The sequence below is a fragment of the Dermacentor andersoni genome, chromosome 1, assembly GCF_023375885.2.
Source record: "Dermacentor andersoni chromosome 1, qqDerAnde1_hic_scaffold, whole genome shotgun sequence".
Lineage (NCBI taxonomy): Eukaryota > Metazoa > Arthropoda > Arachnida > Ixodida > Ixodidae > Dermacentor > Dermacentor andersoni.
Genome location: NC_092814.1, coordinates 217,185,971 through 217,209,520, shown reverse-complemented (window position 1 = coordinate 217,209,520; position 23,550 = coordinate 217,185,971). Strand labels below are relative to the sequence as shown.

The following is a 23,550-nucleotide window of genomic DNA, read 5'->3' as shown; positions in this document are numbered from 1 at the left end:
AGAAATCACTAGCTTCGGAGAAGAACGATAACAAGCACTGAGTACCGTGGCTTACTGCTCAAAAGTAGCTGTATAGCAGGTAAAAGATGCTAGTAAGGAAGGTACAAGTACAACGCACTTATATCAATGTCATTAGTTCTCGTGAAACTAGAAATATGACGAAAAAGCCGCAGATGTCCTTTTTTTATGAAGACAGGAGATAGCTGAGACATGCAAAGCTTTCAATAACATTGAGTTGTGATGATAGGGACATCGTAGCGACATACTATGAGCTAAATGCAGGCTAGAGTGTGTTAGTCATACTTTCCTTGTCATCTTACTTGAGAGAGGGAGAGAGAGAGAACCGAGGGAAGTAAGGAGATTAAGCAGGTGGACGTGACTGCTACGAGTACGTCGTTACCACATGTATGCACGAAAGTTATGAATCACCTTATTCTTGGCAGCCCTTTTACTGTGTATATGTGTCATGTTTGAGGCTAATTATCATAATTATCCCTTATGTCTCTTTGTGCCGTCGACGTTATTTCCACACGCATGAAGACGAAGAGTTGCTCATCGACATACCGTTATTTTATCCAGTAGAACTTATATGCAGTGCACATAAAGTCATTCTCGTCCACAAAAGTACTGCTTATGACCTCCGATATACATACATGCAATGACACCACCGCTCTTAGAGTGTCTGTGGAGCTCAACATACACTGCTATAATTGCCGAGCTTTTTGTTGAGCGATAGCGCAGTGGTAAGGGCGCGCACGGCCTTCCTAGTACACATCGTTGTTGTTACAAGAGTTCGAATAGCAGTGGTGGTGGTAGTGGACTTTTGTTATTTTGCCTATGGTGATAGTGCAGCTGAGGATGAGGAGGCGGTTTGTCGACGGCAAAATAATGTCGATTACCACAACAGTCGTCATTAGAGTAATAGATTGGACGGGCGGCTGGACGGACGGACTAGGCAAACCTAGTTTGTCGCAGTAGAATTTCGATACTCTACAGTTATGTTGTGTGGTATAAAATTTTAGCGTCAACATTTTCTCGGAGTTTTCTTATGCTTTAGCGCGCTGTGTATGTCAGCGACGCACGCAATTTTTGCTGTTAAGCAGCAGAGAGAGAAAGAGAGGCCGGTTGGCTACCCCACCCTGGGGGAAAGAAGAAGCATCAGAGTGCTCACGCTTGCCTTTGTCGATTTCTACACCTGTATTGAAGCGTTGCGAATGCACGATCACTGCGCTTTTCATATCTAGAGAGAGCCTTCTATTAGGTCTATTACATGTTGGCGGCCGTGAGTGCGAATGCGAGATGCTCAGAGCGCAGCGTTGCCCATTCTCAGTGAGAGATTTAGAGTAATTGGCGCTTTCGCGATGCGCAGTGTTAGAGGAAAGTAGAAGCGAAAGCGCTTCTGAGGAGTATTGCCAAGTAAACGCTCAATAAATAAGTTCTGCGCATATTAAGAAAAAAATGAGCAGTGTTTGATATGTACGCCTTTGAAAGCTTTTTCGGTTAGAGGATTTCAGGCGCTGTTGACCCGAAGCGGCCACTGCGTTGGCCATGCGGCCAGACATTGTGGGTCCATTAGCAGTAAGGCTTCCGATTCACGCTTCTTTCGGTTCCATTCAGTCTCAGCACTTCCTTCGTTCGCTGCCTATTCGGGCACTTTCGAACATGAGCCGCGGACAAATATTTCTTAATCTCATTATCACTGTAAACATTCGCAGTAAAGCCTGTGATGTTTGTACTATCCGAAGCTGTTCGCACTTGTTGTAATCCTTTAGAGCGAAGCTGTTAGGCTCTAGCTGGTCGGGATTTTTGGTGGGCTGTTTCTGTGCTCACTTCAGAAACGGTGCTGCCACCTTGCGGCCGCGGTCACTCAGACACACCTCAAACGGTCGCTGGAAAAGGGCTTTGTCTCTCACTTTTCGCGTAAAAGGAAAATGTTTTTTTTTTCTCGTATATTCGAATTACAATCCGAAGCTATCATGTGTGCAGCTTCTATGCAAGTCGTACTTTACGAATTTTTGACGCAATTTACTTTCGAAAATTCAATTAGTTCAATAAGGCAACTGCGCTTGGCGGAGGGCCCAGAAGAATGAGGATGTATGCTGCATCGCCGCACACGCGCGTGCATGCGTGACGTAAGTCGCTTGTGGTGGTGGTGCTTGTCTAACGTCTTCTAACGTCAGTTTGGGTGGTGGTACAGTCGCAAGAAAAAATACGCGGCCCACGGCTCCGGGCGCAGGAGCGGCTGCGGGGCCACACCGCGGCGCTGCTATCTCCATCGGGCGCCTGCTTTGATGGTGCACCGAGTGACGCCAATCTTCGCCCTCACTCTCGTCCGGCCAAGTCACGCGCTTGATAAAATTCAAGTGCAGCGTTCTGCTATTTCGCAGCTGACGGTCAGTTGAAAAGAAGGCTGGTCAGTGCGCGCTTGCCTTCTTCCTCGCGGCAGCTCGCGTTCGGCCGTTTGGCTAAGCGCACGGAACGTATACGCCTGGCAGTGTCCGATTTGGTTTCACGCTTCATGTTTACGTGCGCCTCGGGCCCATGTGGGCCGCACTTCCCTGTCTGGCGTTTGAACGGACGGCGCACGTGCATGCAGGCTCTCTACGGAAGACGCCGCGGTAAGGCATCGGTGCATTGGAGTAGCAAGCAAAGAGCCACTACTTTTTTTTGGTGTCAACGCGTGTCCTGACTAATGCTGCACTCTCGTTCAAGGTGAAAACTTTACTAGGCTCACATTGCAGAAATCGCCCGAAACTGGCAGCCGTGCCCGGAAGCCTTCTGCCGCCGGCATGCCAAGAACTACGGCAGCACGGCAAACGAAGCAAAATGGAAACGCTCGCCACTGCACTGACCGTCAGCTGTGAAACAGTCGAACGCCGCACGTGAAATTTATCAAGCGCGTGACTTGGCCGCACAAGAGCTAGGGCGAAGTTTGGAGTCACTCGGTGCACCCTCAAGGCAGGCGCCCGATGTGCCCGATGGAGATAGCAGCGCCGCGATGTGGCCCCGCAGCCGCTCCTGCGCTCGGAGCCGTGGGCCGCGTGTTTTTGATTGCGACTGTACTTGTCTAACGTCGGTTGTGCTTGTCTAACGTCGGCAACAGTTTCGCTATATATCCACTTTCACAGGGTGGACTGGAGGAGGATTTTTTTTTCATCACTCCACAATGAACATCACCATTCTATCTCGCTTTCACCAAATATCTATTCTCGACCCATTTCTATGTTTTTATGAACCTCGCCATCTGACCCTCACCCTTGCTTAGGCCACTGTGATCACTGTGACTAAAATTCATTATCTCGCTTTTTCCACGCTTCACAAGAACGAGAAGAAGAGCAACCGAGTGGCTCGTTTTTTGTTCGTCAGAACCGCATCATGCTAACAGACAATGAATTCAAGGAAAGCATATGGGAAATTAACTGCCGTGGTAATTTAATTCAATAAATTATAAGAAAATGTAAAATGAAAGTGTACGAACAAAGAACGGACGGAAAGGCAAGTGGACCGGAGGAGAGAACCCGCAATAGCTCTATTGGGAGAACATTGCATGCGTAATGCAGAAGATGTGTGTTCGATTCGCGGCGACAAGGCATGTTTTCATGTATTTTCATTTCCCTTTATCTTATTAATGCGTTAGCATTCCTAGGGTACTTGACGCACTTTCCGGGGCCTATGTTTGTATGACTGTATTTATGTAAGTTGGCATCTAACCATTCTCCCGTCTACTTGAGTCTCTACTTAGTGCCTGGTCAAATGGGTGCATCGGGCTGCTGTGTTGAGGAAACCGCGTATGAAACCAACCATCGGACCAACATGGGCCACTGAGTATGTGTCAGCGTGTACATACATGCGACTCTTCAACAAACCTCTTTCACGCTCACATGGGCCACTCAGATGCGGGACTGGGTAGGTACCGCTGTTCGAGGTAACTCTTTGACACGGGCTGGGAGCACTGCGTACGTGCCACTCGGTCCGGGCTGGTCTTCAATGAAGCTCTTTCATGTCAACTTGGTTAATTAGGTATATGCCACTGCGGATGTGCCGGTGTACAGTGTCGAAAAAGATCCCTTAAATTTAACCGACGTGGAGCGCAATCGAACCCACGTCACAAGGGTTCCTCAAGCAGAGCCCCCCGACGCATTGGCAGGCTGCGCCACAAACGCACTGCGTATATGCCACTTATCGTCTTTCATCCCAACGCTTTAGCTAGCTCCGCTATGAACACGATGGGCATGTGCCGCTCTTCAATGAGCGTCTCGCCAACTTGGGTTACTGAGTATGTGCCACTGAGTGCGTGGCAAGCGAGGAAACGATTCTCAACATTCGCAGGCACCAGCGTACTGCGCTTCTCGTCTCGGAGGCAATGCGCGGACATCTCGGCAGTGCCACTAGATGGCGCAGCGTGCCCAGAAAGGAGGCCCAGAGGGAAGCCCGGTTCGATCATGACGCGCTTCTCAGCTTTCGGACGCTTTGGCGCACCATGCATTTCGGAGGCCACGTGAAGGCTTCGCAGCGGCGGCGCTAGATGACGTCGAGTGTTCTTAGGGAAGCGCGAAAGAGAAATCCTGCGGCAGTACACGCCTCACACATAGCTCGTTTCGACGGTGGTATTCGTTGTGTCAATATACTGATTTAATGCTAAACTAATTATCGTCGACAGACATTGTGAGATGGGTTCTGGCACAATTTTTTATTCCCACACTTTAATTAAAGCCACAGTTGGTATTGTCCATTGGTATCATACGTTCCACTAGGACTTTATATGGTACCATTAGCAGTTTACGTGGACATGATATCTTTACTATTTCTTCGTACTGTTGAGAATAAATATATTGAGCTGGCCATAAAAAAACGCGAATCGAAACAGTTTCATCAAAATTTCGAAGCAAAATCTTTGTCAGCGAAGCTTTGCAGGCACCCTGCATCAGTCTAAGACATATTTCGAAGATTGAGACATCAAAGCATCAACAAATGCCTGTTAGTTATGAGTAATGGCTCAAAATTTCCCGGGTCACCAATTTTGCGCCACACCTATAAGGAGAAATGACAGACCTTCCCGATTGGATTGTGTGGATTGTTGATGACAATCATCTTGGTCTTAAAATTGAACTTGGAAGCGAGCTCCCTCGGATCCAGAACCCAGTCGGCACTTGAAATTAGGCCTTCCTTACGCTGAAAAAAAAGGAAAAGAAAAGAAAAAAAAGAAATGCTAAACGAGGTCAACATAATGAATTGCTTCAAGTTGTACTTGAGCGTATTTTATATCACAAATTTTAGAAATCTTCAATTGAGAATTTGTTGAATCTTTGATTTCGTATAACAGTGACAGGCCAGTTTTGCATCGTTGGCGATCTGTTAAGAAACCGCTCAGACTGCAACGTCATGCCTCAGTACGCATTCACAGTGCTAAGCGCAGGGATTTCGAACTGGAACTGAACCTAAAACCGAAAAAAAAAAACGTTATTTTCGAGCAAACCGGAACGGACGCTGAATAGGAGCCAAATGGGATGCTGAATGGGAAGTTCTGATTTTTTTCACTTCGGAACGAAATCAAAAATAAAAGATACCCATATTTTGGTACGTCACCTTATCTGGAGTCTTTCATGCACGCATTGCCTGCACTAGTCGCTAATTCCGTGCTACGTCTTTTGGAAACATACACGAGCTTGCTGTAATTACAAAAGTCGCAGCATCATTAGGACAGTTTTCAGCATTTCTCATTTGGCTGCACGTAAGTTATTTTTAAATTCCAGAGCATTGAAACTTAGTGGCTGTCAAATGGTCATTAGAATGTGGAAGACTTAAATAGTAGAATAGTTGAAATCAAGACCCGATGCGAGCAGCAGTCGCTTTTGATTGCACTGGTATGTATACTGAAGTATGACCCACAGAAATAACCCATTTGCTGCTGAGGTGTGCTTCCACAGTGTGATACATTTTTTAACTTCTTGCGGAGCGAATAACACCACATGCACTTTTGTTTAAGTCTTTCTGTGCAGCTCATGAGCACCGTCAATTTGTTGTAGAAAACAAGTTTAAGCTGCTTTCCTGTGAGTAATCTTAGGTTATGAAACTCGAACAAAACCAGCCTAAACCAGTTTCAAACTTTCTTCTTTCGCTTCGCAGTTAAAGTGAAACTAGACCGTTTTCGCTGAACTGAAACAGAAACCAGAACAAGAAAATTGCAGTTCGGTGCTCCGGACAAGCGCTGGGGGACAGGCTCGGGCTTCGGGCGTTTTGATAAGAAACCCCTGCAGTTTTCTCTGAGTCTAGGGTTTCAGCACTCCTTCAATAATCATTGCGCGTGGAATTAAATGCTAAAACGCGGTAAAACGTGACCAAGTCGATTTCGTGAGTCACCACTAGAGTTTAGAACTGCGAAAGAAGACGCTCTCTTCTCTAAAGCAGGCCACTGCGCTTGTTTACAAAGTATGATGGCCCGACAGGCTAATCCTCTGTAGAGAGTGTGGGGTCTTAGGGTCTCACAGGAGTACCGACCACCGCGGGTTCGAGCTTAGCGAGCCACAGGGCCGCGTCAGCCTCTAGCGCCGCTGCGCGCGAGCTCAGGCCACGAGGGGCTACCGAGCGACGCACGCAAGAACACAGTATTGCCCTAAATTGACGGAAACCGTTTATTGTCTCCAACGGCACCCAACACTGCAGGAACGCCCAGTCCCGGGGTGGCGGGGAACCAAAGGGGTCCCGCACCAAGGGCGAAAATACAGTTAGGGGCGCCTGTAGCACGTCGCTGCGAGAGCACAGGCTCAAGCTGGGACGCGCCGCTAGGAAAAGTCCCGGCGGCTATGCTACTTGCTCTCGCGATAACCGATGGGCCAACTCGCGAGAGCTCGGGCAATCTCCTTCGGCTTGGGCCTCCGATGAGTGCGGCTCGGCGTGGTACGACCTCGCGCGAGCACTAGGCACCCGTTCTTCAGCTTAGCGTCGGGATAGGAACAACACGAGGTACGCGCTCCCCGCACGGGCAAAGGCACCGTGCGTGAGCTCAGTCCTAGTCACAAAGGTGTCGGCGGACGAGAGGAAGCATGTACGTACCGGGCGCTGTCCCAAGGAGCAAGAGAGTCCCTACCGTCACGGCAGTAGCCACCAGGGGCCGCTCCGTGACGTCACTAGCTCCGCCCTCACCGCGAACCACCGCAAGTGGAGCGCCACCGCCAAAACTGGTTCGGAGCAAGGACGACGTGGCAAAAAGGATTGCAGACATGGGTGAAATGCGCCCGCGCAATGGCGCGTCGAATTCCCCAAATCCCCACATCCTCCTCTCCTTAATTGCCCCCCTACCAGTCTGGCGAAGAAGCTGGTAGGGGCTAATGCACCAAAGACAACTGAGCCTTTCATGTACTAGCTAATTGCTACCTCAGCCCAGCAAGCACTATGCGTACAAAAAAAACACACAATGATAATGAAAATATAATAAATAAAAGATCATACACTCTAAAATACAAGAAAATGACGCTGCGAAGGGGGGGAACAAATATTAACAAAAGAGTCTGCTGCTAGCGCGGGGCAATGTCCAGGGGTGCAAAGAGAACGCGGCTCTGTGGCTAGGGCGGTGGCCGAAGTCGCGGGAGCTGCGAGCGTAGGCTTGATTGCAGGCCACGTTAACGCAGGAACGGGCTCACCGTTGTTCCGTCGAAGTTGCCGGCGAGCCCGATGAGTGCCGCTTTCGTGGTGGTGGTGGTCCCGAACTCCAGGTGGACGGGGCAGGACACTGCCAGGTCATCTGGCCACGCCGCCGTATGCAGGATGGATGAGCAGCCACAGCGGCGGTTGCAGGGCGTTCGCACGGCGTCGGCGACTGCAGAGAGCCGAGTTCCTGGCATGATGTCATAGGATCCCGTCCACCATCGGTATCCGTGGCGATCCGATGGAGTTGGTGCGGCAACGAGCAACGGCCTCCACGCACGCACGCACGCACGCACGCACGCACACACACACGCACGCGCACACTCTCCTCGTGGTACCGCGCATCACTCCTCAACATCCGCCATGCCGCCCGTTGTTCACAACGCGCCGCGCCGATCCAGGGTCGAAGCTTCCCTCTCCCCCGCACCAACGAGGCAACGTGACCATTGTCACCCCCGCGCTGCACGACACGCCAATTACACACGACACGACATGACCCCCTTCTTGGCAAAAGAAAAAGGAAAAAAAACGAAAACGAGAAGAGAGAAAAAAAAACACAGAAGAAAACAAGAATGGTCAAAGTCTATGTACAAATAACAAAAAAAACTATACCACTGTACATTTACAACATTAACACAATAATTACACTCAGCATGCTCACCAAATAAAAATAAAAAGAAAAATGCACACTGCTACAACACACTGCTAACAACATTAGCAGAAAGCTGGGCTGGGGACAGCTTCTTTTCGTGCACTGGCCGCAAAGAAGCTAACCCACTGAGGCTAAGCAATATTACTGAGGGCCTTCGGTGGCGGAAAGAGTCCGCCGTGAGGCGCGATATCACACAGGTGACCGTCTCCTCAGGTTGTACCGGTGCGTGGTCCGAATGCGGCCCTTCGCGCCGGGTGTGTCCTGTTGCTTGCGCGTGGTGCCACTGGGCACCGGCGCGAGCTCGTCGGACCGCGACGCAAAGGCTTTCAGGTCGGCGATATGGACACGGCTGAGTTTTCCCGAAGGGGAATCCTTCAGCAAGTACGCGAGCGGGGACCAAACTTTCTCTACTCGGTACGGACCAAGCCACTTAGGAGCGAGCGAGGCTGACAACCCCTTGCTCGCGTCGCTAAGAGCGTGGTTGCGCTTCAGGACTAAATCACCTACCTTAAATGAAAGATGGCGATGCTTCCGGTCGTACTGAGCCTTCTGCTGGGCCCTGGCCGAAGTCAAACTCTGCCTTGCTCTACAGAGAGCCCGACAAAGCCTGTCCCGAAGTGCTGAAGCGTACGCAGAACAGTCTGCCGGCGCCTCCTCATCCCCGAGCTGACATTGAATGACACTGGTCACCGGATTTGCCAGCTCCCTTCCAAAATTGAGGAAAGCGGGAGAGAAACCAGTCGAGCGATTCTCGGCGGTTCGGATTGCGAACGCGAGCTCACTCAAGTGGTCTGCCCAATCCTTTTGACTCGCGGCAAAGGCCGCCAACATTGGTTTGAGGGTTCTATTGACCCTCTCCGTCAAATTGGACTGGGGATGGTAGGGCGACGTGGTGCAGTGATTAATTCCCAGGGAACGGCACTTAGCACCAAACACCCGAGCAGTGAAATGGGACGCGTTGTCCGTAATTAGTCTTTTCGGAAAGCCGAACCGACAAAAAACTTCCTGTAGCCTCTCCAGCACCGCTCGCGCGGTCACTTTTCGAAGCGGAAACAACTCCACCCACTTCGAAAAATGATCGACGACTACCATCAGGTGTGTGAACCCCTGCTTACTCCTGGGGAAAGGCCCCATAAGATCGCAGGTGGCCACTTGCCACGGACGCTCACTGTCAATTGGTTTCATCAACCCGGGCGGCTTGCCACCCCTTGATTTCACCGTTTGACAGACATGGCAGGAACGGCAATAGCGAAAAATGTCACGCTTGATGCCAGGCCAGGTCACAGTTTGGCTTAGTTTCGCAAAAACTTTGGAGCCACTCAAATGACCGGCCAAGGGTTCGTCATGAGATGATCGCAACAGTGCGCTTCTCAGACTCTTGGGGATAACCACCTTAAACGGGTCCACAGCCTCGTCATCGGTGGCTATGTATTTCAGCAGGAGCCCATCGTGATCCAGCAAATATGAATCCGCAGGGGACCCAGCGACACACGCTGGTTCCGGTCCCCCTGCGCCCGCCGCACTACCAGCAGCGTCTCGGCGCTCCGTCTCCCTGAGACCGTCGCTCACTCCGCGACAAAACGGATCAATTTGCTGGGCCTTCAGTAGCTCTTGCCTGCTGAATGCGATTCCAATTCTGCCAAAGGGGAGTCTGGTCTCGTCCCCACTCAGGACTGCAGCCAACGGCGTTGTAGGTTCGCTTTCGAGAAGCTCCCCCGCTCGCTCGTTTTGCGGCGCGCTGCTTGCCTGGAGAGCGGAATGAGTGGTTTGCCCGCTGGCGGACTCACCTCCCTTTGCGCTCGTTGCGCCCCCGACGCTTGCTGGCGCAAAGGCACCGGCAGTGGCTGTAACACCTGGAGGAATGCTCTTGGTGGACAATGGGGCACGGGATAGCGCGTCAGCTACCACGTTCGTGCTCCCCTTTCGATACTGCACTGAAAAGTCATAATGCTGTATCAGGAGAGCCCAGCGCGCCAGCCGGCCCGCAGGCTCACGGAGCCGCATCAGCCAACTGAGCGCACTGTGATCCGTCTGCACTACGAATTTCGTCCCATCAAGGTAAACATCGAACTTACGTAGTGCAAACACGATAGCGAGGCACTCCTTCTCGGTCACGGAATAGTTCCTCTCTGCCGGAATCAAGGAGCGGCTGGCAAAGGCCAACGGCTGCAACACACCATCGTATTCCTGTAGGAGGACTGCTCCTAACCCCAGATCGCTCGCGTCGGTCTGGACAACGAACGGTCTGGTCAGGTCGGGGAGTCTGAGCTGCGCTGTCTCCGCAATGGCGCTAGACAGTTGGCGAAAGGCCTGCTGCTGCTCAGGTCCCCACTGCCACGCGGCCGACTTACCCAAGAGCTTGCTCAAGGGTGCCTGCACTCGGGCACAGGACGGAATGAATGACCGGTAAAAGTTGGCCATTCCCAAAAAGCGGCGAAGGCCACGTACGTCCTTGGGCGCGGGGAAATCGAGGATTGCCCGAAGTTTCTCCCGGTCCGGCTCAATGGAGCCTCCGCCCAGCGTAAACCCCAGTAACTGAACTCGGGTTTGCGCTAGTTGGGCTTTCGCAGGATTCAAAGTCATCCCGGCGGCCCTCACCCTCTCGAGCACATCGGCAACATGGGCCAAGTGTTCTTCGAAGGTTCGTGAATAAATCACGATGTCGTCGAGGTAGCACATGCAGTATGACCACTTTGCTTCCCCGAGGACGCGGTCCATGAGTCTCTGAAAGGTCGCAGGACCGTTGCATAGACCAAAGGGCATACGAGTAAACTCAAATAACCCTCTGTGGGACGTGAACGCGGTCTTGCACCGGTCACGCTGATCCATCCGGACCTGTAGGTAACCTTTGGAGGCATCCAGCGTAGTAAAGTACCTCGCACTGCCCAAGGTTCCTATGATGGAGTTAATCGTGGGGAGCGGATAGGCATCCTTACGAGTCACTCCGTTCAGACGGCGGTAGTCTACGCACAGGCGATGACTGCCATCTTTCTTAGGCACCAACACAATTGGAGACGCCCAGGCGCTGTACGAGCGGCGGATAATGTTGGCCGATAGCATCTCGTCCAGCAAACCATCGATCACCTGCCTCTTGGCCAGGCTGACGGGCCGGGGGTTACACTTCAAAGGAAGCGCGTCTCCAGTTTCGATCGCGTGGCTCGCCAAATCGGTACAGCCAGGTTGATCGGTGAAGAGCTCTTCGTGCTGGCATAACAGTGCCGACAAGCGAGCCTTCTGTGTATCATCCAAATGAACCGCACAGGCGGCCAGAGGATGTGGTGCCTCTTAGTGCCGTGTCGCTCGATCCCAATGGGGACTTTGAGTCGACAAGCGCAGAGCGCAGGGGCCTGCCCCCGAATTCTGCGCGCGACGCGGTTCGTGCCGTGCCTCTCCTTCCCAAAGGGGAGTCTTAGCAGGCGAGCGCACAGCTCGAGGGCTTGCCCCCGAACTCGGCGCGCGGCACGTTTCCGACGCCCCATCTGCACAGGCAAGATCGGACGCCGGCGGGCTGATGAACGGCTTTAGCAACGTGAACGGTCCGTCGCGATAGCCGCCATTCGCAATGTCCACAACGATTCCTGTTTTAAGGAGAAAGTCCCTTCCGAGGATCATAGGAACACTGAGCCCGGGGAGATGAACGAAACGCGTGCGTCTCATTCGCTCTCCCCACCTGACAGTCAGCCTTGCGGCGCCCGCCGAATGGGCCACGCCTTTCGCAAGATTGAATGTCGTTCGGCAGTCCCGCAAGCGCACTGAGTGCTTCTGCAAGTGGGATAACACCTGTTCGCCGAACAACGAAGCGCTTGCGCCCGTGTCCAGCAGCGCAGGAAATTCGCGGCCGACAATGGTCACCGGAATAAAGGGCGCGTGCGCCCCAGCAACACAACCTGCTCGGTACGCCGAGGGAACAAGCAAGGTTTCGGTCACTCGTGCCTTCACGAGCGACCCGCGCTCCCGTTTCCCGACCTCGCAGGAGGCCTGGGCGCGGTGCAGTCCCTTGCTATATGCCCTCGTTGTTGGCAGCGAAAACAGCGCACTCCGCCGCGGTACCTTTCCCGAGGCGGAGCGGCCTCAGCTCCCTGCCGGGGTCGACTCGCTGCATGACCAAAGGGCCTGTTGTCACGAGCGTCCGCATCTGCGATGCGTTGGGTCGAAGTGCGTCCCTGCGCATGCATTTCGGGCGGTGGTGCAGCACAGGCTGCCCGCCTCCCATACGTGTAGGGATCTAGAGCGCGCGCGCTCAGCTCCCATGCACACCCGCTTGTAGCCGCAAAGGCAGCTTGGCCGGGTTGTTGCCGTTGGGGGAGGGGCACAGGCCCTCCCCACGCGCAGCGTGGCTCAAGGGCCTCGCTGGCGGGCGGCGGTGGGCGATAGGCTCGCGCGGCGAGAATGTCGCCGTGAATGCGCTTTGCCTCGGCGGCCAATTCTTCTAAATCTCGGAAGCGGCCGCCGCGCAGGTACGCCGAAAAGGTCGGATGTGCCTGCCTGATCACCCGTTCGACGCATTCCTCGTTCGAAGCTTTGGGCTCAGCGACTAAGAACAGGTCTTGCATCGCGCGTACGTACTCCTGAAGCGACTCGTCAGGGGCTTGTGTACGTAGCTCAAGCTCTCGCCGCATCCTACTCTGGTAGTCAGCGGGTAGGAATTCGCGCAGGAATGCCACGCGGAACTCCTCGAGGGTTGTTGCACGGTATCCGGAAAGCCGATACCACCTAGCCGCCGTGTCAGTAAGTGCTACGGGAACGACGCGTTCCAGCACCTCCTGATCCTCCAAACGATTTGCCATCTGGTAGCGTACCAGGGAGTCACAATAATCCCTGGCACTGAGCAGGTCACCGTATCCGCTGTAAGTCGGGACTGCCAACCGTACAGCGGGGTGCGCGCATTTCGGTACAGCCGAAAGCGCCTTAACTGCCCCCGAGAGTGACTGAATCATTTCGGCGGCGTTTTGCAACAGCGTCTGTGCGCCTGCTCCAAAGGGAACCGTTGGCGCGTTAGCGGCGTGGCCGAGCAAGGGTGAACAGTCGTCCAGCTCGATTAGCGGCGCGGTTTCCACAGGGATACCGGCCGCGGCGCCACCAGCCCCAGAGCAAAACGGGCTCCTAGCGGGGTGCGCCTGCTGTCGTTCACAGCCGCCACTTGAGGCAGCTATACGTGAATTGCTTAAGCCGCTTGCAGCCAGCGTCGACAAAACAGGTGCGCGCTCGAAGGTTGCGCCACTGGGCACAACCGAATGCACTCCAAAGGGAGACGAGTGAGCGAAATTCGTGGCTGCAGCATTGTAATCCCCACAGGGGGCCGTGGCAGACCACTGGTTTTGGCTGCTCATTTGAGGAGCAGCCAGCGGGCAAACGTCGGAGAGGGCTAAGGCCCCGTTTCCGTGCTGCGCTCCGTAAACTCCACAGGGAGCCGATCGAGAGCGCTGCGACATCGCACTGCCTTGCATTCCGAAGGGAATCGTGGCAGACGAATATGCTGGTGTGCACTGTTCGGGGAGGGCTCTGGCCCCGTTCCCAAACAACGCTACTGCTCCAATGGGAGCTGGTACGTAGCGCCTCGTGTTGTCGTCCCCACAGGGGGCTGCGACAGGTGAGGGTGCATAAGTTCGCTGCTCAAGGGGAGCACTGGCCCCGTTATCGAGCAACGCGGCGTCTGCTCGCGGTAACAAAGGGCAAAAGTCACCTAACAAATGACAAAGGTCACTAGGCCTAGCAGACATAACGCGGCGAGTACAATATGCAAAGGCGTACTGACTCGGCTAAGCACAGACAAAAGCTTAATGAGCCTTTGAATCCGCGTTGGGTGCCAGTGTGGGGTCTTAAGGTCTCTCAGGAGTACCGACCACCGCGGGTTCGAGCTTAGCGAGCCACAGGGCCGCGTCAGCCGTCAGCCTCTAGCGCCGCTGCGCGCGAGCTCAGGCCACGAGGGGCTACCGAGCGACGCACGCAAGAACACAGTATTGCCCTAAATCGACGGAAACCGTTTATTGTCTCCAACGGCACCCAACGCTGCACGAGCGCCCAGTCCCGGGACGGCGGGGAACCAAAGGGGTCCCGCACCAAGGGCGAAAAATACAGTTAGGGGCGCCTGTAGCACGTCGCTGCGAGAGCACAGGCTCAAGCTGGGACGCGCCGCTAGGAAAAAGTCCCGGCGGCTATGCTACTCGCTCTCGCGATAACCGATGGGCCAACTCGCGAGAGCTCGGGCAATCTCCTTCGGCTTGGGCCTCCGATGAGTGCGGCTCGGCGTGGTATGACCTCGCGCGAGCACTAGGACCCGTTCTTCGGCTTAGCGTCGGGATAGGAACAACACGAGGTACGCGCTCCCCGCACGGGCAAAGGCACCGTGCGTGAGCTCAGTCCTAGTCACAAAGGTGTCGGTGGACGAGAGAGAGCATGTACGTACCGGGCGCTGTCCCAAGGAGCAAGAGAGTCCCTACCGTCACGGCAGTAGCCACCAGGGGCCGCTCCGTGACGTCCCTAGCTCCGCCCTCACCGCGAACCAGCGCAAGTGGAGCGCCACCGCCAAAACTGGTTCGGAGCAAGGACGACGTGGCAAAAAGGATTGCAGACATGGGTGAAATGCGCCCGCGCAATGGCGCGTCGAATTCCCCAAATCCCCACAAGAGGCACCGCATCAAACGTCCTGCTGGTACCAATATTTATGCATTGAAATTGCCACATTCCCGCTGAGAATGTACGTCTAACTTTAAATATATGTTTCGAGCACATGCGAAACACGAAAAGTCGGATGTAACGTTAATACGGAGGATGTGGCTAAAGCGGACATTTTCCAGTCCGATGAAGGTGTCTTACAGGGCGGAGGGAGACGAACACTGGCACTCCTCCTGCCGACAATGTCTGCGGCTCATATAAGGGGAAGAAGGGCTCGATGATGATCACCTGCATAAAGATCAGAATGTTCAGTGAAGTTACTTGAATGCAAAGGACGCTGTTGGCTAGGCTGCCTGATTTTTGCGAATTCAGAAATGTGTACTGTTTATATATTTATAATCCAAAGGTGTGCAAATTATGAAATTTGGCAATCAAATGAACTGTTCAGGAAATGTGCCTTAGAGCATCGAACTGAATGAGCATGTTATCGCTACTTCTGAGACGTTAGGAAAAGAGGTGGAGGTGAATGGGTAAAAAAAATGTTTTACGGGCTGCCCAAGCTAGTAGCTTTAAAAATCGAAGCCTTCGATGCGAATGAGGCCAGTTAAGTATATAAAAAATACTTAACTGACCTAATCTAACTGGCCTAATCAGTTGAAGAAGCCTCCACTATATCTATATTATCCATGATTTTCTATTACTGCTAACCAGCAAATTATATTTGACGTCACTGTTCCTGTCAATCCTAGGTGCATTCGAAAACGCCACTTGCACTTGCTTGCGGCGAACGGCCTATTACGTAGCACTTTCCGTATGTAAAATGGTGGCCGCGCCATTAAAAAAAAAAGAAAGCTCACGTGTACAGGCACGTGTGTGTCCAAGTACTGTTGCCTTCCACGCGGCGGAGTGTTTAGGCACATCACGAACAGATAACTATGTTTAACGATGACAGACAAAAATCGCGTCGAGACTGCAGCATCACAAAACGATGGCTAACTTTTAATTTCACCTTGAACAATTGCAGCGAGGCGTAATAGTGCTGATAAACGTTTTCGTGCATTGAGCTTGTGCTAAGTGCGAGGTCGTTGGATCGAATCCCGGCCACGGTGGCCGCATTTCGATGGGGGCGAAATGTGAGGACACCCGTGCACTTAGATTTAGGCGCACGTTAAAGAACCCCAGGAGGTCAAAATTTCTGGTGTCCCCTACGACGGCGTGCCTCATAATCAGATCGTGGTTCTGGCACGTAAAACCCATTACTCTTTTTTTTTTTTGCGTTGAGCTTGTAAATATGAGATCAAGTTTAAAGGCAAACGCATTTTCAGATGTGGAAACAGCAACCTTGGAGAAATAATTTACAATTACATTTTGAGATTTGATGTGCGAGAACCACTGTCTTATTATGAGGCACACTGTAGTCGGGAGCTCGAGATTAATTTTGACCACCTGTGGTGAAAACAAAAGCCAAGCTAAACGAAAAACAAAAGCCAACTTGAACGACAACAGCCCCGTGCCATAAGCCATTTCACACTAACCTCTTCCCCAGGGTTGACTAGACCGAGGAACACTGCGTAAAGTGCTTCCATGGCACCGACTGTCACCAGCACCTCATTTTCTGGGTCAATCTTTCGACCGATTAAGCGAGAGTACATCTGGGACAAGGCATTGACTAACCGCGGATGACCCTGCAAGCAGCGAAATAAGGAAAATAAAATCAAGGTGAGTGAGGACGCACTTAAATAAGAAAGTGCAGAGAGGGGCTAATGGCATTAACTTTGAACTGCTTCTTGCATAAAAACACGTCACAGCTACCCTTGGCCATCTTATATCAAATTCCTGAAATTGCACCCATAGATCTTGAATGCTGTGCTGTTATTAGTGATGAGAAAGAGAGAGAGAGAGAGAGAGAGAGGATTTATTGGGAAAAAGGCACAGAAACTGGCCAAAGCTTGCGTGCTCTAACCTACTACTCTGTAGTATAAAAGGGGAACGGAAGAGGGATGGAGAATGATTATGACAGCAACAGTGAAACAACTATGCTGGCGGTCCCAAGATAGACACATTCTGAAAGCTTATCTCGTGTAAATATCATATTCTTAAAGTACTAACTCATGTAAAAAAAACACAGCATGATCTGCATTGTTGCTGCTGACATCTTAGTTTTATCCAAGCACCCTAAATGAACTCTTTCGAGAATGGACTGATATTGAGGTTTCCAAGAGACGGTCGCTTCTGCAGGAATACTGGGCAGACCCAGTGTACCATATTTTTTTTTTTTTGCGATAGACAGTTTTTATAAAATGTTGTGAGCGTAGCGAACTGGCGTTCTTGCAGATTCCACAGACGAGGCGGACATACAATTACCGTTAATAGGTGGAGTTTCAAAGGAAAAATGAAGATAAATTTGTTAAATAGCTGTAGTTGTTGCCTTGGGGGGGGGGGGGCACGTTTAATTAAATTGCAAATGTGTAGGCAGCCACATTTTATTGCACCGCCATTTTCTTTCTCCAGAAAATTGCACCTCATTTACTATATTCATAAACAAATTGCAATGCCAAATCCTGGCAATGCTGAAACACAGTGCGTCGCGAGCTCAGAAAAGGCGGCCCCACTATCATAAACGGCCCGCGACGAAACCCGCAACGAAGTTTGAAACTGAATGTCGCTGCCAGTCGCGGCAGATGCGGATACGGCACGTTCTGCCTGGCAAGCATCTACTGCGACTCGTGCCGTGTCAGTATTTGCCGCGACAAGCCATCGTGCAGACTTCGTCACACACATCGTTACAGAGCGTTTCCACTTCACGTAGCAGCGGGGCTTGCTCGGCTTCGATATTGCTTGGAATGAGCGCCGAAATTTGATGATGAATATTGCTATTTAAGCGCGATTTTTTAGAGTTAAAAAAATATGGGGGTGCATTATAATGGGACTGCCTCCAAATATGCCATATGTACATGCCCCCAAGGCACTATAATAGATATTTAATAAACTTATGTTAATTATAGTCTTCCAAAACTAACATTATTATCTGCAAAGTATGTCCGCCTGATCTAGAAACTGCTCTGCAATAACGCCACATCTCATAGCTTTTTTTTTAATTAAAGACATGTATAATCTAAAAAATTAGGTGGACGCTTAAGCTTCGCCTTTAAGACTGCAACGCAATAGCATTCTAGGACCTCTGACTACTTTTCATGCTTCCCGGTAATTGCATCTTATGTAACCGTAACGTCTACCGGGACACGCTGGCGGCGTACGCTATGCACGAAAACAAGCTTTCTGGTAGAAACGTGGCCTCTTGCGCGGGTCGATCTCCTGTTATTATTTCGCACTTTTAATATTGCAATCTGAGAAAAGGGAAGACAGGGGGTTAACCGAGGTGCCCGATTTTCATTAGTCTATCATAAGAAGCCAACAAATACTGACACCAAGGACAACAAAGGGGAAATTACTTGTGCTTAATAAAATGAAACAAACAAACGATAAATTTATGGAAATGAAAGTGGATGAAAAAATAACTTGCGGCAGGTGGGGAACGATCCCACAACGTTCGCATGCAAAGGTTGTGAGATCGTTCCCCACCTGCGGTAAGTTGTTTTTTCATCCACTTTCATTTCCATTAATTTATCGTTTGTTTGTTTCATTTTATTAAGCACAAGTAATTTCCCCTATGTTGTCCTTGGTGTCAGTGTTTGTTGGCTTCTTATGATAAGTCTGAGAAGAGCTAACACAAGACGTGCGCTGTCGGTGTTTTTCTTTTTTTTTTTCTCATTACATTTGTTTGTGGGCTGCCGTTCTCAAAATTCTGAAGAATAACTTTATAAAGAATGAAAGAGAAAGTATGAGCAACTCTGGTGGTAGAAGAGTGGTTGAGTATGCGTGGTACGGAATTTGGTTCGAGAGAGAGAGAGCAAATGATAAATGTAAGGTAGGGAGGTTAACCAGGACTGAGCCCGGTTGGCTACCCTACACTGGGGAAAGGGAAAAGGCGAGATTAAAAGAAGAAGAGAAAGTAATTCCTTTTGCCGAGGCGACTTCCGACGCCGTCACCTACGCCGGATATGAAGGCTTTTTTAACGCTATCCCCTTAAAAAAAGCCTTTATATGCGCTAGCGCCTCTGCTACGTTGCAGCGATCGCAGTCTGGGCTTCTCTCACGGGCGATGAGGCACGCATACCGCCGAATTGATGGTATACCAAGTCGTGTCCTGTGCAGGAAACCTGTGTCATCAAACTTTAGCGCGGAAACTTGGGCGAGTATTTATCGTGCCTTTCTTCACTTGTATCTAGGTTTTTTTCGCGCTTGTGTCGCAGCGTTTGTATTTCGGTGGCATACGAATGATCATTTCGGTGTCAAAGTTATGGGGCGTTCTTGGTGACGTTCTGGCAGAGTCCCGTGAAGAGATGTGAAGCTACAGTACACGTAGCGGATAACCAAGAAGGGGGTTTGTATCATCCGGTCTAGGGAAAGCAACGCGCACTATACCGCTACCATGCAAGGAAGCTCTTATCTCGGCATTTGCAAGCTCATTGCCTTCCCGACCGCAGTGCTCACGTAGCCACTGACATATTGTCCCGTGATTCGAAGCTTACAATTTCGTAGCGCATCACTGAAGGCAGTCCCTTCACATTATTTGTCGTTTTTACTGTGCTCTTTATATTCACGAAAAAGTTTGACCACTGTGCACTAGTTTCCCATTTATTCTTCCTCAAGAACAATGTAAGTGACGTTGCGCTGTGCCATCTACCTTGCCGGAATAGCCACAAGTTATCACTGAATTCCACGAACATAAATTATTACTCGAGGCATTCTTTTACGCTACTATCAGTCACATCCCAAGTCTCCCCCCCCTTCATCCCCCCTAACCTTGTAGTTATAAAGCTTGCGCTGTAGAAAAGAAATGATAAACTTTTTGATAACTATGTGAAGAAGAGTTGTCGTAACTACCCATCCTATTCCTGACCAAACCTTACGCTTGAAAGCGGATATCCTGTTTGAAACCGGGCCTTTGTAAAGTCAACAGAATAGTTACTCACGGATCCGCGAGTGTACTGATGGAAGCTATTGCAGGCGATGGCATCCTGGAGTGCGTTGAGAAGGAACACCGGTGGTGGGTAGTCAGGAAATCCGGCACTCAAGTTCACAATATCGCTTTCCTCACCAAGAGATGAAGACTGCATCCTGGCGAGCGTGATTATATAGGAAAACGTGGTTTTAGACGGCGTCTCCCACATTTACTTAAGAATGGAATTTCGTTTGCCGTTCATCGAAGAGAAAAAAAAGGGTTCATACTGCGCACATGCTACGCCGCACAAACTACACCATACTACAGTGCACAAACGAAAACGGGGCAGTTAACACATATCAAAATAATTTATATAGGAAACGAAGCACTTTGCCTTTTCAGGGTCGTTGAAGCAGAAGAAAATTAAGAAACAGACATACCGTACCCTATGCTAATCATTCCAATTATCAACAGCTTTTTTGTGCCTGGGATAGACTGCTGCAGATCTTGTAGAAATATTTACGAAGTTACGTTGTCATATACTGGCACAATTTTCCCCCTTACAGGGCTGCTGTAGCGCCTTCTCACTTTCAAGCCTAAGCTCTCTCAGATGATGCCAAAGCGTTAGATAGTTTGCCTATATCCTGTCGCAACTTCTCTTCTTTAAGAAAATTATTTTGTAGACACCATATTCTTGACGCTGATTTGTCCATTCCTATATTTGTTTTTCTTCTGGAGCCTAAGGTGACGGTGGTGGTGCCTCTGCTGTTGCTGCAGGCGGTGTTACGCAATTACTGCCGGCAATGCTCCACCTGGGCGCTGCTGTCCAGAACAGAACGCGAGTATCCAATCGTCCATTAGTTGTCACTCGCGTAAAAAGGCAGGCTCACGCGACATCTCCTTTTGCGCTCTGCCTGATACTTTCGGCAAGACATGACCTTGCACACACGCACGAGGAAATGCTCTTCTCTACATTTGGTTAATTAGTATCTTCCCCTTGCATTAAAAACCGTTAGCACCGGTAAAAAACACCGTTAGCATCACATTAATTGCTTCAGATGGCTGACTGTACCCTTGGGCACAATATGAGAGTACTCGCACTGCTATTGTTTAATTTTCTTCTTGATTGAAGGCGGTTATCTTGCTCAAAAAGTAATTAATTTCGCTTCACCCGATCCCTCATGTTATTGTTTTCCTAATTTCTCCATTTATCCAAAGAAAGTTACATCAGGAAGTTGTCTTGCGCGACATGACAGAAGGCATACAGTGCCTGACAAAGCCCTCCAACCCATGCAGGAGCATCACAGTGAAGCAGACTTAAGCAAAACGTCATGTACGTCAAAAAATCTACGTAAGAAAACACTGTTATAAGCGGGTGATACTGAGTTTTCGAGAACAAAATTTATACTGTTTCTGTTCTCGCCTTTCCTTTTGCACTAGCTTACATTTACACCGCCTTACACCACTACGCCACAGTGAGTGCATGATCCATTTCCCACTAGGACAACAACAACAACAACAACAACAACAACAAGCTGCAGTAGCTTACCTCATCGGCTGTTGCATCGCTTGTACTCGTTTCGCCACTTGCTTGTTGAGCCTTTTCTCGTATAAAAGAAAGCAAAAGAGAATGGCGAAAAATATTAGACAGCTTTAGCAGAGCACTTGCTTACGGTCCGCTCCTCACACATTTCACGCGCACCGGTGCCTGCATAGAATGCACTGATTTCGCTTATCTAAAAAGTGCGTCTTCCAGAGTTGACGTGCTCTTAGCTTGGTTGTAAAACGATAAAGAAAGCAATTTGACGCACCCTGACGCTCCGCTGAATTGGGTTCCTAGCGAAACGTGGGCAGCGTTCTACGTTCAGCTGCCGCTATGAGCGTTGTGCGCACGCGCATAAGTGTTCTCGATAGCGTTCTGCTGAGCAGCTGTGTGCAAATTGTTATGATACGCCGGTCTGAGCGAAGTGGACCGGAAACGCTCTGTTAAAGCTGTCCATTGAAACCATGTGCGTGTGCCATAGCATGCCGCTTCAGTAGAACGAGCATGTAAAAAGAGTAAATACGAGTTGCTGTATTCAAACCGCCGCATGCGAGCGTGATAAGGTCCTTCATAATGACGTTCGCGTCATGCTCGGCCGAAGGTGAGGCGTAAAGAGTCAGGTCACTCATCGGCGTCAGCTAGGGCGCGACACTTGCGCTCCTCTGCAGTTCAGTTTAAGTTTATGGGTGAAATTGACCGGAATTCATTGCGCTATGGAAATTAGCAACGTCAACTTCGTGTACGTTCGGGAACTGGTTACGAACACCTCGAATGGCGGGCTTCAATTAAACCTCCTATATACTCGTATACGACGAATCGTCTGACTTTTTCGGTTAATGTACGTTTTGATATAATTAACATAATATTACTTCTCTACATACTACCTCGTGTCAGTTTCGAATGCATGTGGTAAAAGGATTCTCAAGAAAATAGGTCCATTATTACCCCTTCCCTAGCTTTAGGGAATTTCTATTGCATTTTAAGAAACACCCAGTTCTAAATCTGGCGTGGTCGGCTCTCACATGCGAAGAGATGCCAAGAATACATAATTACATAGTATCTTAGTAGGACGGTTTAAGTTGAAAACAAAGCTTGTGTAATTGTAAACGGCTAACTTGCAGCCAAAAGTTATCAGACATTAACTGACTACATAATTCCAAAGATGATCTGGCGAATCACATACATGCAAACCATCGTTTTAATTTCTTATAATGAGTGAGCTTGAAGGCAAAAGGGGTTTTTCTAACGCGTGTTTTCTTCATGCGCGATGCGACATACGAGTATGCCTGAGGTTGTCCTGCTGTTTCCCCTCGGAGTAGCTTTTGCGTTTTGGCCATAGAGTTGATCTAGGTGCCCAACTAAATAAATTTATTTCAACTCGCACAGTTAACCATCTCTCTTTTTTTTTTTGCGTGGAACAAATGCACTACACTAAATATAGCTATATATAAGGCCTGTTCGAAAAAGGTTTGTAGTTGCACTCACGGAAGAACGCTATATGCTATGCTGCGGTGTTCAGTACAGCAATGATGTCGGTGCCACAAGGACCAGGAAGTCTCAGCTGCTGAAGCACCGCACAAACATATCCGGCTGTCTACCACAAGTACGGCAGTTGGTTTTAGCAACGGAGGTGAGCTGTGTCGGCGATAACGTCGAGTTATCAGTAAGTGAGGGCAATGGCAGCCCATGGAGATAGGCGCACTGATTAGCCACTCAGCAGAGAAGTGTTCATTCCTCTTTCTTTCTGTCTTTGTTTCTTATTATTTTTGTCCTTTGATGTTGATGTCGGCATCGTTATTTCCTTGTCCTTGTTCGCGTCGTTTTTTTTTTTCGAGAGGACGACAACAAGCACAGTCTATTGCCTATCAGTTGTCTATCTCATATAGGCATAAAAACAAACTGGAGTAAGAAATGCAAGACAAATAACCATGCAGATTCCACGCACTGTGGAATCCACGTAAGTGAGGATTTCTGTGCTGCTTGCGTTGATTGACAATAATTGTTTGTGATGTTGACGGCAAACGACTGTCGGGAGGTGGTGTAAATGTTACTTTGCGTGCACCACTTGTGTTTGTCACCGCATTACACAGA

The 23,550-nt window shown here is 50.2% G+C and overlaps 2 protein-coding genes across 8 annotated transcripts in view; both read right to left on the bottom strand.

Moving 5' to 3' along the window:
* Window positions 1–23,302, bottom strand: part of LOC126548537 (kynurenine aminotransferase-like) — a 43,149-nt gene extending 19,847 nt beyond the window's left edge. For 2 of the 7 annotated variants that reach the window (XM_072289252.1, XM_072289256.1), the window contains exons 1-6: window positions 22,945–23,302; window positions 21,466–21,516; window positions 19,948–20,092; window positions 16,447–16,596; window positions 15,113–15,199; window positions 5,053–5,172 (exon numbers count right to left, since the gene is read on the bottom strand). In XM_072289252.1, coding sequence (XP_072145353.1) covers window positions 5,053–5,172; window positions 15,113–15,199; window positions 16,447–16,596; window positions 19,948–20,092; window positions 21,466–21,516; window positions 22,945–23,147 — 756 coding nt within the window. In that variant the 5' untranslated portion in view covers window positions 23,148–23,302. The remainder of the gene's footprint in view (window positions 1–5,052; window positions 5,173–15,112; window positions 15,200–16,446; window positions 16,597–19,947; window positions 20,093–21,465; window positions 21,517–22,944) is intronic. The other 5 variants (XM_050196759.3, XM_072289245.1, XM_050196758.3 and 2 more) reach the window with 5 other exon arrangements.
* Window positions 12,091–13,784, bottom strand: LOC126543293 (uncharacterized). Its single transcript, XM_055061835.2, has one exon. It carries the CDS (start codon window positions 13,741–13,743, stop codon window positions 12,232–12,234), a length of 1,512 nt encoding a protein of 503 aa, XP_054917810.2. The 5' UTR covers window positions 13,744–13,784; the 3' UTR covers window positions 12,091–12,231.
* Window positions 23,303–23,550: the final 248 nt, after the last annotated feature.